The sequence below is a fragment of the Corapipo altera genome, unplaced genomic scaffold, assembly GCF_003945725.1.
Source record: "Corapipo altera isolate COAL_440 unplaced genomic scaffold, ASM394572v1 64, whole genome shotgun sequence".
NCBI classification, from domain to species: Eukaryota; Metazoa; Chordata; class Aves; order Passeriformes; family Pipridae; genus Corapipo; species Corapipo altera.
In genome coordinates this window covers 7,217,097-7,230,009 of record NW_020884893.1, presented here as the reverse complement: position 1 = coordinate 7,230,009, position 12,913 = coordinate 7,217,097, and the positions used below count along the sequence as shown (strand labels likewise).

At 51.5% G+C, this 12,913-nt stretch overlaps 1 protein-coding gene across 3 annotated transcripts in view; it reads left to right on the top strand.

Annotated features, from left to right (window-relative positions):
* Positions 1–12,913, top strand: part of LAMA5 (laminin subunit alpha 5) — an 88,815-nt gene that overhangs the window by 53,275 nt on the left and 22,627 nt on the right. For 2 of the 3 annotated variants that reach the window (XM_027646385.1, XM_027646383.1), the window contains exons 15-29: positions 441–575; positions 2,094–2,231; positions 2,377–2,429; positions 2,621–2,720; positions 3,151–3,203; positions 3,614–3,719; positions 4,538–4,637; positions 4,837–4,993; positions 6,653–6,791; positions 9,561–9,703; positions 9,798–9,904; positions 10,585–10,738; positions 11,075–11,235; positions 11,727–11,835; positions 12,334–12,431. In XM_027646385.1, the coding sequence (XP_027502186.1) occupies positions 441–575; positions 2,094–2,231; positions 2,377–2,429; positions 2,621–2,720; positions 3,151–3,203; positions 3,614–3,719; positions 4,538–4,637; positions 4,837–4,993; positions 6,653–6,791; positions 9,561–9,703; positions 9,798–9,904; positions 10,585–10,738; positions 11,075–11,235; positions 11,727–11,835; positions 12,334–12,431 (1,753 nt within the window). Of the gene's footprint in view, positions 1–440; positions 576–2,093; positions 2,232–2,376; positions 2,430–2,620; positions 2,721–3,150; positions 3,204–3,613; positions 3,720–4,537; positions 4,638–4,836; positions 4,994–6,652; positions 6,792–7,078; positions 7,209–9,560; positions 9,704–9,797; positions 9,905–10,584; positions 10,739–11,074; positions 11,236–11,726; positions 11,836–12,333; positions 12,432–12,913 lie in introns of all 3 variants that reach the window. The other variant, XM_027646386.1, reaches the window with a different exon arrangement.

Here is a 12,913-nt window from a genome sequence, read left to right as displayed (position 1 = left end):
CTTTCTAAAAAACATACCTGTTTTTGTAAGGCTTTGGTGTTTCTCGACATCAAACCCATGTGGTTTGCACTGTGAATTTGGCAGGCTTGCTTTGGAGGTCATGGATCACATCAAAGCCTGGAAGACAAAGCACTTTTTATCAGTCACACTTCCTCATCACAACCCTGCTGTGACCTGTTGTCTCAGCTTATGCCTTTTTTGCATGTCACTTTAGTGCATTAACCTACTAAACTGCTGGGGAACATTGAATGGGCTGTAAAAAACCCTCAGTGGCATTTTCCTGGTATGACCATGACTCCACCTGACATGCCGGGGAATTAACAAATTATTTTAGTTCTGATAGAAATGGCTAATTCCTGGGGGGGACTGAATGACAGACCAGCAGTGGTTGGCCACAGATCGCAGGGTTCATCAGGCTGTTGACAGTCCTGCTCTTACAGCTTGCTCCTGCGATTCCCGGGGTGCTGTGGACAACAACTGCAGCCCAGCTGGCCAGTGCCGATGCCACATGAATTTTGCAGGACACACCTGCAACCAGTGTGCCCTGGGCTTCTACGGGTACCCCAGCTGCACTCGTGAGTATCCACCTTATTGCTCTGCAACTGCCTGAAGGGAGGGTGTAGCCAGAGGGGGATTGGTCTTTTCTCCCAAGTAACAAGTGATGGGACAAGAGGAAATGGCCTCAAGTTGCACCAGGGGAGGTTTAGATTGGATATTAGGGAAAACTTCTTTATCAATAGGGTTGTCAAGCACTGGACCAGGCTGCCCAGGGGTGGTGGAGTCACCATCCCTGGAGAGATTTAAAAGACATGTAGATATGGCACTTGGGGACATGGTTTGGTGGCGGGCTGGGCCATACGTAACTGTTGGACTTGATGGTCTTAGAGGTCTTTTCCAACCTAAACAATTCTGTGATTCTGTCCTTTTCCCTGGGCACTGCATTGCTCCTGGACCAGAACTGCAGTTGCCAGGGCTGAGCAACACCCTGAGCAGATGCCTGTGGCCCAAAATACTCTGACCCGTCCTCCCCAGCTCTGGGCAGAGCGTCCTCATCTCCCTCCCCGTCGGCAGCCCGACTGGAAGCCAGATGTACTCTTATGTCTCCCAGCAAGAATTTACTGCTCATTAAAAAGTAATCCGTGATACAGTTTCCCTGAGGGAACAAAAGAGCATCATCACCCTCTTGCACTGTACTAAATGTAGACTCCTGAGCTGTGCCAGCTGGCAGAGCACTCCTCCCAAATGCTGATGCCGGCAATATGCCTTTGAAGAGGCTGGAGGCATAGATGAAATGGTCTCACAGGAGTTCAGCAGTCACCTTTTTTTTTTTTTGTCTCATGAAGCAGTGTCCACATTACAGAGCTGTAGAGGAGCCACAGCGAGGAAAGAAAAGAACCACCTGATTTTTATAGGTTTTTTAATCTGTTGTTTTATGAGCAATGCTTTGCTATTAGCCAGTCTGGGGATGTCAGCCTAAAACGTCTCCTTTGGCAGAGATTTGAGGAGTACTGGCTGGGCAGGGAAGGCATGGGCAGCTCCCCAGCAGCTTGCTGACCTTTCCTGCGATAGGGCAGTGGGATCTCTACATGTGTTCCTGGGAGGCAAGTCGTGCAGGAAACCACAGAGCCATTGCCCTGCCCTTGCCCTCAACTGCCCAGGCTGTGCTGCTGACTTGGTGCTGCAGCCCCACTGCCCACATACAACATCTACAGGGCAGACCCTGAGGGCCAAGTGCTGCTCTTGGGTGTTTGGGCTTTTGTAGAGCCTGATGTGTCACTGGCGACTAATTTTGGGGGGGTGAGATCATACTTTCCCCTTCTCATCAACCAAAACTTTTCCCTGCCTCCAAAACACACATAAATGTATATGAATTGGTGTGATAAACGTTGCAGCTTGTACTGTTTTTCTTAAAAGATGGGGTGGTTTTAACCAAAAGCAAAGAATAAGCGTGTGTGTTATTTATAACCCATATTTCTGGCTGCTTTGATGGTTAAGAAGGTCAGGCAGACAAAAAGAGGCTGCTGCTGGGAAGCCTTGAATGCAGGAGTCCCTGTGCCCTGCAGCTCCAGCAGTTGCTCTCCCTTCTTTTGCAGCTTGCCAGTGCTCCCCGGAGGGCTCCCTGCACAGCACCTGTGACCAGGACACGGGGCAGTGCAGCTGCCGGCCCAAAGTGATGGGACTGCGCTGCGACAGCTGCGTGCCAGGAGCCTATGGATTCCCCCACTGCGAAGGTAGTCCCTTTCTCCCTCGTGTCTTGGGACACTCCAGTGTCCTGGGACGTAGTGGATGTAGCTGGTAAATGGGTTTATCACTCCCCAAAAAGCCTGGGTGTGTGAGCTGGTTCCATAAATCCCTCCTCGTGCCTCTGTTTTCCAGTGGGCTCCTGTAACCCAGCAGGGTTGGAGATTGCAGATCCCTCGCTGGCCCCGGTGAGTATCAAATGAACCCACCAACCCCTGCAGGTCATTTTTGCATGATCCCCTTTATCTCATTTTGGACCAGGTTCTCCCTTAAGCTCAGCCCGAAAGCAGCCCTTACCCACACCAGAGCAGCAGATCCCACCTTCAGCCACTGTGCTGCAAATTCTAACCTGCTCTTCTCACGCCCTCCCTTTCCCCAGGGCTCCTGCGCGTGTCGGGCATATGTTGAAGGCCCAGCTTGTGACAGATGTAAACCTGGATACTGGAACCTGACTCCAGAGAATCCCTATGGCTGCCTGAGTAAGTAAATGGCATTTGCACAGCCCCAAGAAGTCCCCTTCGTGCTGTAAAGGTGCAGAACCCAAACTGGGGGGGGGGGTCATCATTGCTGGATGGAAGTGATGCCCTTCCTTCTGTCTTCTCCCAGAAGTGACACGTCAAAGGGGAAAGGCTGAAGTCTGGAGCTTTTTGCTTGGGATTGAAACATAAGGCTGTTGCAATTAGTTCTGCAGTTCTCAGCCCTCCCTACAGACTTTGCATACTTAATTTTTCATGGCCAAGTATGCAGAAAAGGCAAATGTCTTTAGTCATTGTGTCCTCAGCAGTAACTGTCCAAAATGAAATGTAGCCCTTTTCAGTGTCCTCTAGTGTGATGGGTGCTGACCCCATCAGGCTTCTTCTCAGGGACTGATTGACTTTCTGGCTTTCTTGTTCATCTCCCTCTCTCCAGACTGCAAGTGTGACACCAAGGGCACCATCAGCAGAATCGCAGAGTGCCGGCAGGTGGGTTTGCTCCTCTGCTTCCAGGCTCCTCTCTCTGAGTGTGCTGTGTTGGGAGCATTCAGCTCTGTCTCTCCCTGCAGCTGCTGGAAAGGCCTGACGCTGAGCTCTCAAAGCTTGCACCACAGTCTGGGCTTGCATGAGAACATGGGATTAAGACCTGTCATAAATTAGGCACCTAAGTATTTCTGGGTCTGTCCCAGGATGCCTGGATTTTTGTTTGCCTGCATTGTTGGGTAATTTAAGTTATCTGGCCCTTATCTGGCCCACCCACGCGCAGGAAGCCATGTAGAGCATGAAACTCAAAAATGCTTCTGCAGTGTCTCAGACCAGAACCCAAATAACTGAGAAACAGCTTAGACATGACAAGGAACAGGAGGGAATGAGTTTCCATGCCTGCTTTTCCCTCCTAGGGCGATGGGCAGTGCTTCTGCAAACCCAACGTGTGCGGGCAGTTCTGCTCGGCGTGCAGGGACGGCTACTTCAATGTGGAGAATGCAAATTACTTTGGGTGCCAAGGTGAGTCCCCTTCGTGATGGGTTTGAGTGAATACGGGGGGGCTGCAAGAACTGACCCTGGAGCACACAGCTCTGGATAGACAACTGATTGTTGACCATAGAGAGAAGAGGCAAGAGGTGTTCCACCTCCTGTTTTGGGTCATTGTTTTTGGGTGATACAGTTTAGTGCTTTAGGGGTTACAGTAGTAGCACTGGGTTGATGGTTGGACTTAATGATCTTAAAGATCTCTTCCAACCTTGGTGATTCTGTGATTCTATACCATGGCCCAGAGCAGGGGCTGAATCTTCTGTGGATCTGGAGACCTGAGTTCACACTTTTACAACCATTGGACACGAGTCTGTCAGGCTGGGGAGCAAATAGGCAGGGTTTTCCTCAGAGTGCCACAAACTGGTGTGTGTGAACCACTGGCTGTGTCCTTGCATCCATGTGCCTTCCTCCTGCTGAGAGTGGGTGGCATGGACACGTGGGGTTGGCTGCTTTCCATCGTGCCCATGGGAAGAGGTAAAGGAGGAGATCCGGACGCTCTCAGCCAGCCCGCACAGTCGTGGCAGGGCTGGGAAGAGGGAGCAAGGCTGCTGTTGGCGGCACCCAGCCATGAGGGTTTGCAGACCTTGTTCCTCCCGCGGCCGCCTGGAAATAACTCAGCACTGAGGTGGAAGAAGAGACGATCCAAGTGGGGCCGGGGCCAAATATGAAAACGGATGCAATGGAATAAAAATAGCAGCCCAAGGCTCCCTGCCTGCTGGGACGTGCCTTTGATTAGTGACCAGGAGCTTGTTAGCGTGGAGGGAATATAAACAGGCTCTTCCTGCCCGCAGGCTGCCGGTGCGACGTCGGCGGGTCCCTGGGGCCGTCCTGCGAGGAGCGGAGCGGAGCCTGTCGCTGCCGGCAGAGCACACGCGGTCCCACCTGCACCCAGTAAGCTGCCAGCAGGAGATGCACCTTGGAGTGCTCTGCCTCCCACTCATTGCCTCGGGAATGGTGTCATCTGCCACCACAGGGATGAGGACCTTGTTGTCTGGGCAGCTGCCACACCAGCCACGTGCCTGGCAGAGGTGTCCTCTCGCCTCTCCCTGCAGGTAGCCCGGTAGGTAGCAGTGCTCTCTCTCTTCCCCAGACCTGCACGGGACCATTATTTCCCTGACCTTCACCACTTGAAATTCGAGCTGGAAGAAGGCACCACACCATCTGGCCGTGCCGTGCGCTTTGGCTACAACCCCCTGGAGTTTGAGGGCTTCAGCTGGCGAGGATATGCACAGATGTCCTCCATCCAGGTATGCCTGTGCCTGCATCCCAGCCCAGCTCCCTCTGGGGAGGATGTGGCCGGTGGAGGACTGATGTGCTTTTGGCACACATCTTTCACCCCAAGTGCTTCTCAACCCCCCAAAGTGACATGATGGCCAACATAAACAGCACAGTGTATATATAGCCTGTTTGTGCAGATACTTCCTGTAGCACTGGGGATGGCATAGACTGATGAGGGGAAAGATCCTAAATTGGAAATCCCGTGACATCCTAATCCATTTAGACAAAGGTAGCTTGGTGATTACTTACAGGGGTGTCTGTAAATGCTGTCTCTCAGTTTCCTTGTTGTTCTTTAATCAGACTGCTCTTTCCTACAACTCAGCAAAACCTTTCCTCCCTTTTCCAAAAATAAGTAATCTCCTCCTTAGCTTCCATGTTCAGCTTGGACCTCTCGTTACCCTTCAGCCTCTGCCCCTTGCTGTTAGCTGGTTTGCTGTAGTGATGGTTTATGCTAATCTGGAGTTGTGTAAGCCCTAGAAGTGAATCTGTTTCATCTATCGACCCTTTTTCCTCCACGGTGGATTCTTCTGCATGGCCCTTGCGGAATTGTGTGTGTTGGGGGCTGGGATGCAGGGCAGTGATTCTCTTGACGGTCTTGTCCCATGTAAGATGGTCCTTACTCTCCTACATGTACTTTCAGTTTCTTCACTTTTTCATGCTTAGGTAAAGTAACAGAGGGGCCATTTCCCATTGAATTGTAGGTAGGAGCTAAGCAATGAACCCCTGTAGGCTTCCTCGAGAAAATCTCAGCCTTAAAGCTTAAGGATGGAGCTCACGCTCAAGCTTGTGGCTTTAGTGTTGCATCCAGTTTTGGCATTTGAGATAGAAATAGGCCTCAATAAAAGGGCTGGCATGTGGCTTCCTGCTGGCAGGATTCACCTGTAGTTTGTTCTCCTCAAGATCATTCCAGTTTGCTGCTCTCCAGGTGGGAAGATGGAGTGTAACTGGAGAATGCACAGCCCTCGTTAGAAGTCTCCCTGGGCAGACCCCAGTTTTGCTCTGCAGGCAGGAGGTTATTTAAGCTTAGATCTCTTTGAAATAGGTCAAACTTAAGCATCTCCTTAACTGGGGTCTTGCCAAACAGTGTCCAGGTGGGCAATGGGCTGGTGCACCCAGTGGCACAGTCCACTAGCCCTTGGGATGGTGCCTCCCAAGGACAAGGCACCAGCTCAATTCCCAGCCTCTTCTGTAGGTAGTTGAGCAGTGCCCCATAAACACAAGTGCAGGTGCTTCAGCATTTGGTACCTGCTGGCTGGTTATGGCACACGAAGCCCAGATGCAACGTGCCGATAACAAAAGCAAGAACTTCTTAAAACCTTTCCCTTGGCATGGTGTGCGCCCCAGGATAGCCCAACCCCCCTGCTGTACCACAGCACTTTCCAGATGTGGTCAGAGCCTTTCCACCCCCTACCACAGGCAGGTTGCTCCCTCGGTGGCTGGTCCCAAAAAGGGGACAGTGCCATGATGTGCCATGACTGCAGTAGGGTCCGTGTGCTTGTGTCCTCCTCGCACTGTGGCATGTTGCTTTGGGAGCAGTGAGCCGAGTGGCTGCGCTTGGGCTGGCAGTGCGGGCGGTGGAGGTAATTGAAGGTGTGCTCTGCTTCTCTCCTCTTTCTCTCTCCCACCAGCCCAAGGTAGTGGTGACTCTCAATGTGACCTCCCCCGACCTCTTCCGCCTCGTCTTCCGCTACGTCAGCCGGGGGCCCGCCAGTGTGGAAGGGAGGGTCTCGGTCGTTGAGGAAGGAAAGTTTAATGTTTGTGGCAACTGTAAGTGCATTTTTCACTTCTAGACTAACTCAGAGCATCCCACGCTGCAACACTGCTCCTCTGCCCCTTCTCCTGCCCCAGGTGTGCCCGTCCCAGGTGTGCCCATCCCAAGTGTGCCCGTCCCAGGTGGCCGGCCAGAGCTGTGCCATGGGATGGCAAGGGAGGGGGAAGAGAGGCAGGCAGGTAGATAGGTAGGCAGGTGGGTCAGGCCCTCCCACAGAGCGGGTGGGCTGTCGGGAGCTGGCCCCCAGTGACGTGTGCCCCATGTGCTCTTTTGCTTTTTGCAGAATAAAATCAGAGTCACTGTAGACGTGAAGGAGGCAGAGCTCTATCTGTTCCATGTCATCCTGAGGTATATTAATTCAGGAGGGGCCACTGTGTATGGCAAAATTACAGCTTATCAGCCACGAAGGAGAGGTAAGGATCCCAGACTGCTCTGCTCCCCTGCGCCATCGCCACCTCCTCCCCATCCCAGGCAACCTCCTGCATCATCCTTTCCAGAAGACGCTTCCATATGGCTTTACCCATTAGTCCTGCCCTTCCAATTGAAAGGCTGATTTGAGTTTGCAGCCCCCTTTATCTAATAAAACAGCAACAGCAGCCCTGGTGCTGCATACTGAGGACTGAGATCAGCCACGCTTGTGGGAGATAAGACTATTGTACAATTCTATACAATCTTTCCAGCATGGGACAAGATCACCCCAATGCCCCAAGCAGAATTGAGCTGAATTTCCACAAAACCAGGAAGAGCCAAGTGATGGGAAGTGGATCCAAACTTTGCCAGCTGGATGTGGTTTTATTTAGCAGATGCCCTGATGTGGCAATCGTGCCCTTACTGTGCACATCTCCCAAACTAGACTGAAGGCTTCACACATGGTGTGGGGTTTGGAAGTGGAGTGGAATTGTGCATGTTATACAGGCATTGCACTCTGGTGCAGCATCTTATCAAGCCGTGAGCTGCTGGAGAAGAAGATGTATGAACAAGCCTAGAAGCCTGGAGAACAAATATTCTGGGAAACAATATGAGCAAGACTGCATGGGGACAGACCTGAGGCTGTGCAGGTGCCCTGATGGGTGGTTGATTTTACCCCCTTGAGTGCCAGAGCCATATCGTCCTGCTGAAGCTCTTCCTCCAGGCCATACATGCACAGCACAAGGCTGTCAACAGGAAACACCCAGTTTATCAGTGTGTGAAGTTCTCTCCTCTGTCTTGAATTGACATAGAAGGTGTTCTGCCTTTGATGTGATATGCGAAGTTTGAAATGCCAAGATACTATTTTTCTGCTTTTTATTTTTATGGCCAGTCATATTGCGCAGTAGAAAGACAAGAGAAGCACGAACCATGGTCATGCTTTAGGATCCCACCAAAGGTCAGGAAGTATTTAATCTGTCCTATCCAGCAGCAGAGCTCATTTGCCTTATAATGTGCTTCACGCCATGTGCAGAAGCAACACTTGATTTTTCTAGTGCTGAAGACAAACAGCCAGACTGGCTCACCAACCACAGGATCCGGGAGGGCAGCATCCCTGGGAGGCTCCAGAAATGCTCAGCCACCCTCTACCTGAGTGGAATAGGCTTCATGTGGTCAAGGACAAGCAGCCTGGAAAGAAGTAAAGTCGGAAGATGTGGCTTGAAAAAAGGGAAGCTTTTTCCAAGCGTAGGAATTGCAGCCAATACTGATTTCTCCCACCCCACCTCCAGAAGCCACCTCAATTTGAGCTACATAGAATCTCAAAGGGATGTGAAACTTCAGCTTGTCAGGAAATCTACCCCATTGCCTGTTCAGGGAAATCTCTTCATTCCTTGCATTCTCACCTCTCCTTTCCCATCTGGGAAAGCGAGGGCTCAGCCTCAGCTGATGCCGGGCATGTCACAGAGCTGGCACACATGGGGAAGGATTACCCATCCCAGCAGTAGCACAAGCCCTTGGTTTAGCTTCTGGTCCTCTGCTTTGTGCCTTGATGTCCACGTACCACACCAGGATAGTCAGTGTCACATTCCCCACTCCTCCTTCATCCCATCTGCTCACCGTGCAGCTGTTCTCGGTGAATCCCTCTCATCTGTGCTCTCCAGAATGCTCCTGAGACTGCTGGGCAGGCAGACAGGCTGCTTCTACCTACTGTATCATTGTTGCATCCACCTTTAATGAATTCAGAGGTTGTGGGACTGTCAGCTGAGCCGAGGAGCTGTTCAACAGCAGCAGGATCAAGCCTTAAACCCTTTGTGTCCTGTCAGTTAAAATCAATGTCTAAATCTCAGTGCAGAGTTTGTGGCTGGCGAGAAGGAAGGCACGAACACAACTTGGGGGTCTGAGAGTTTACCAGAATATAAGTATCTTGCATGTGGAGCTGGAGTCAGAATATCCCTAAGGAAAAATGCATCTGGGTAATTCATTTTGTCTGTCTCACAATAAGTTCTTCACAGATGAGTTCCTTCCTTTTCTAGCTGGCAAAATACTCATTGGCATGTAATACTCCATGCTTTGCAGTCTGGGGATGCAGAGCACACTGTGAGAGCTCTGGATTGGCATTAAGGATTGCAGTGATTTTATTTTTTTTCTCCCGTTAAGCTACTGAGCAGGTTCAGAGTGGATGTCTCTGTTCCAGGACAGTGTGGAAGTGGGGTGCATCTGCTCTGGCAGTGCTGAGAGAGTGAGAGCCCGGGACTCCCAACTGCACCACAGAGCTGCTTCCCTGAGCAGAGCTGCCCATGTGGAGCCCCAGGTTTTCCATTCCAGTCCTTCACAGCCTCTCATCCCTCCCACTCCAGGTACAGAGCAGACCAAGCAGATTGTCTTTGCTCCCAGCACGGAGCCAGCCTTTGTCACCGTCCCCCAGAACAGCTTTGGGGAGCCCTTCGTACTCAACCCCAGCACCTGGTCTCTGGTTGTTGAAGCAGAGGGTGTACTGCTGGTAAGGACCTGTGCTCCATCCACCATGGGGGCTTCAGCAGCAACCTGGGGACAAAGTGTCCCAGACATAACAACTCTCCTATTTCTCTTCTTAGGACTATCTGGTTTTGCTACCCAGCTCATACTACGAAGCACCAATCCTGCAGCTAAAGGTCACAGAGCCATGTACCTACCAACCATCCCCTGAACAAGCCACCCAGAAGTAAGAATCTGCACATCTTTGTGCTGTGGGGGATCTACTCAGCTCCTCTTGGCCCGGGGTTAAGGAATATACAGTCCGTACTCTGTGAGGGTCTGGATACAGTAAAACTGCTTAGTAGAGCACTTTGCTGGGATTATAGAGCTTGTGGAACCTGCACTGGCCCAGAAAGCCAACCCACAGAGCTCCTCATCCATGGCACAGGCAGTTTGTGTGTTCTCATGGACCCTGGAGGGCCAACTCACCCAGTAAAACCATAGCCTGCCTCCCTGCTGGGCTGGATTCCCAGTGCCAGGTTGTGTGTCAGTCAGCAGCCCTGGAAAATGGCTGCAATGACAGACTGGTAGTGCTTGGAGCATCCCAGTGCATCTGCTTGCCCAGAACCTCTGTCCCTGTTGGAAAGAAGACTCGTTGGTCTCTGGACACCACTTGTCCCCTCCACTATAGTAATGGTCCCCAGGATAAAGCACAATGCAGGGGGAGAAGGTTTTTATTGTTACTGCCCTCACTAATCCCATAATACCCAGTCTCTTGCTCCCCACTAACCAGAGGTGGTCCTTGGCCCTCCTGATAGACCAAAACCTCTTGCAAACCTGGCTGGGACCAGACTGTGTGGGTGCTCTCGACTCTTACAATCTTCTTGTAACATTTGTACTTTGCAATTTTTTTCTGTATGTTTTCAGCTGCCTCCTGTATCGGTACCTGTCCGTGGACGGCTTCCCTGCTGTGTCAGGGGTGGATGCCGTGTGCAGGCTGGACAACCGGCTCCCCAGGTTGTGTCCCACGGAGCAGCTCACCCCTTCCCACCCACGGATGGCCACCTGCAGTGGCAGTGATGTGAGTGGCACTTGTGTTTCATCCCTCACACGGGCACTGCAGCGCTCACCCCTCTGCCCCCACTCTATGGTGCTTTACCTGCGCCTGGGCGGGCTACCAGAAAGATTTTACACCCACATGGACCCCACTGTTACCCCATCAGCCTTGCAGCTGTGTGCTTGCATGCCCTGCTCAAGGCACCCAAAAACAGTCTCCCATGTAAAGGACTTGCAAGGACTTGGTGAGAGTTGTCCCATTGTCCCCTCAGGTACAGAGGAGGTTTGTAGCATCTTGCCCACACTCCCTGCGGGGAGTGGGACTGAAGACCCTCCCTTAGGTCATCACTCTGTCCTTCAGGTGGAAGTCCAGCTGTCCCTGCCTGTTGCCCAGCCTGGGAAGTACGTGCTGGTGGTGGAGTATGCCAACACCAATGCCCTGCAGACAGTGGGCATTGCCGTGAGCTCACCACACTCAGCCATGCAGCAGGGCACATTCACCTTCTACCCCTGTGTCTACAGGTATGTTCACCTCTGAGAGGGAGAAAGGGCACAGTCCTCCTGTGCCATGGCAAGGATATCTCCCCCACTGAGTGGAACTTTTTCTGGTTTATCACATGAACAGAGTAATACCTCAGCTGGACACAGATTTTAGTGGCTGACCATCCACTGGAATTGTGTTCTTGTGCCAGCATAGTCCTCTAATGCCTCTGCCAGGAGCTAATCTGTTGCATCCATTTACAACTGGATACACTGGTAGGGGCCTTGACTTAGAGAATGACCTACAGGCAGGTTTATTGGAGACAGGTCAAACCCTATCTGACTTCAGACTGCAACCTTTACAGTAGGAAACAAATGTTTGAGGTGTCCTTGGGAAACTTCTCTCATGACTTGCCAGAAAAAACATCAAAAGGAACATTGTGTAAATCCCTTCAGGACATATAGCTGGCAAGATAAGAAATGGGTCATGACCCTGCTCAAGGCTGGCTTCAAGATCTGTGTTTCTGTTGCAGTTTCCTTTGTCGAGGGATTGCTGTGGATTCCCAGAGCCGTATGGCAACTTTTGAACTTACCTCGGAGGCCACCATTCGGTTCACCTCTGATCTGGCTGACTTCTTCCTGGTAAGGCTCCCAGCAAGGGCAGTACTGTCAACAGGTTGCAAGGAGTGGTACCCAGCCTCTAGAACGATTTTCTAGTACTATTTGAACTGGATACTAGATCTTAGCCTGTGTCATGACCAGTCCAAGGTGGAGAACATGGTCAATGGGGTGTTTTGAAGTAGATCATAGGACTGGAATTGAGGAGAAAATGGGGAGAAGCAGCTGCTCTTGCAGAGGGAGCTCTGCAGCTCTGGTGCAGTGCCTCTTTTTATATTCAAGGCATTCACAGTAGCTCAACCAAGGATAGAAGAATCCCATAAATGTGTGGAGCTCCTAAATGCCTTAGGGCTTGTGCCAGGGAAGAAGGGGTAATGAACAAAGGTGTGACCTGCCATGCATTAGCTGAAGTGTCTAATGAGTGCTTAGTTGATCAGCCTGGTGGGCACAGGAACTGCTGTGGGCTCCAGTGGCAGAGGCTGTCACATAACCAGGTGTCTCTCTCTCTCTCACGTGTGGCAGCACAAGGTGTACCTCATCCCTGCTGCACAGTTCACCATGGAGTTCATCGAGCCGAAGGTGCATTGCATCAGCGTCCATGGCACATTCTCCTCCAACAGGTACGAGTCTCAGGTCCCTCATGGTTTTAGCACGAATGTGACTGTTCAGAAAACTATTGCTTCTCTTGCTTCCCTCGGATTTGGAGCCATTTAAGTTCTTGACACAACAGAAAGAAGTCTCTGGCTGAGGTGAAGCTCCTTGCCTGTGTCCACTGAGCAGGCAGCAATGGAATATGGACTGGGAGTCAGGCTGCTGGCCCTTTATATGAGCACCACACTGCCTCCTGGGGCAGACACTCAGGTGTTATCCCAAATAGGCATTCCTCTGCTTACTCTCATACAGCAAGACACTCGCTGTATCCAGATTTTTGACACTGCTTTGAATAAATGTTTGCAGAGGAATTAGCCTGTGCCAGATCCTGCTGAGCCCATGTCCCAGAGGTCCTGGTAACAAGCTCTCCCTCTGCAGGCATGCTTTGTAATCCACCAGGAGTTACAGGGTGTGCTTCTGCCAGGACCACAGAACCTCTTTCTGTGTCATA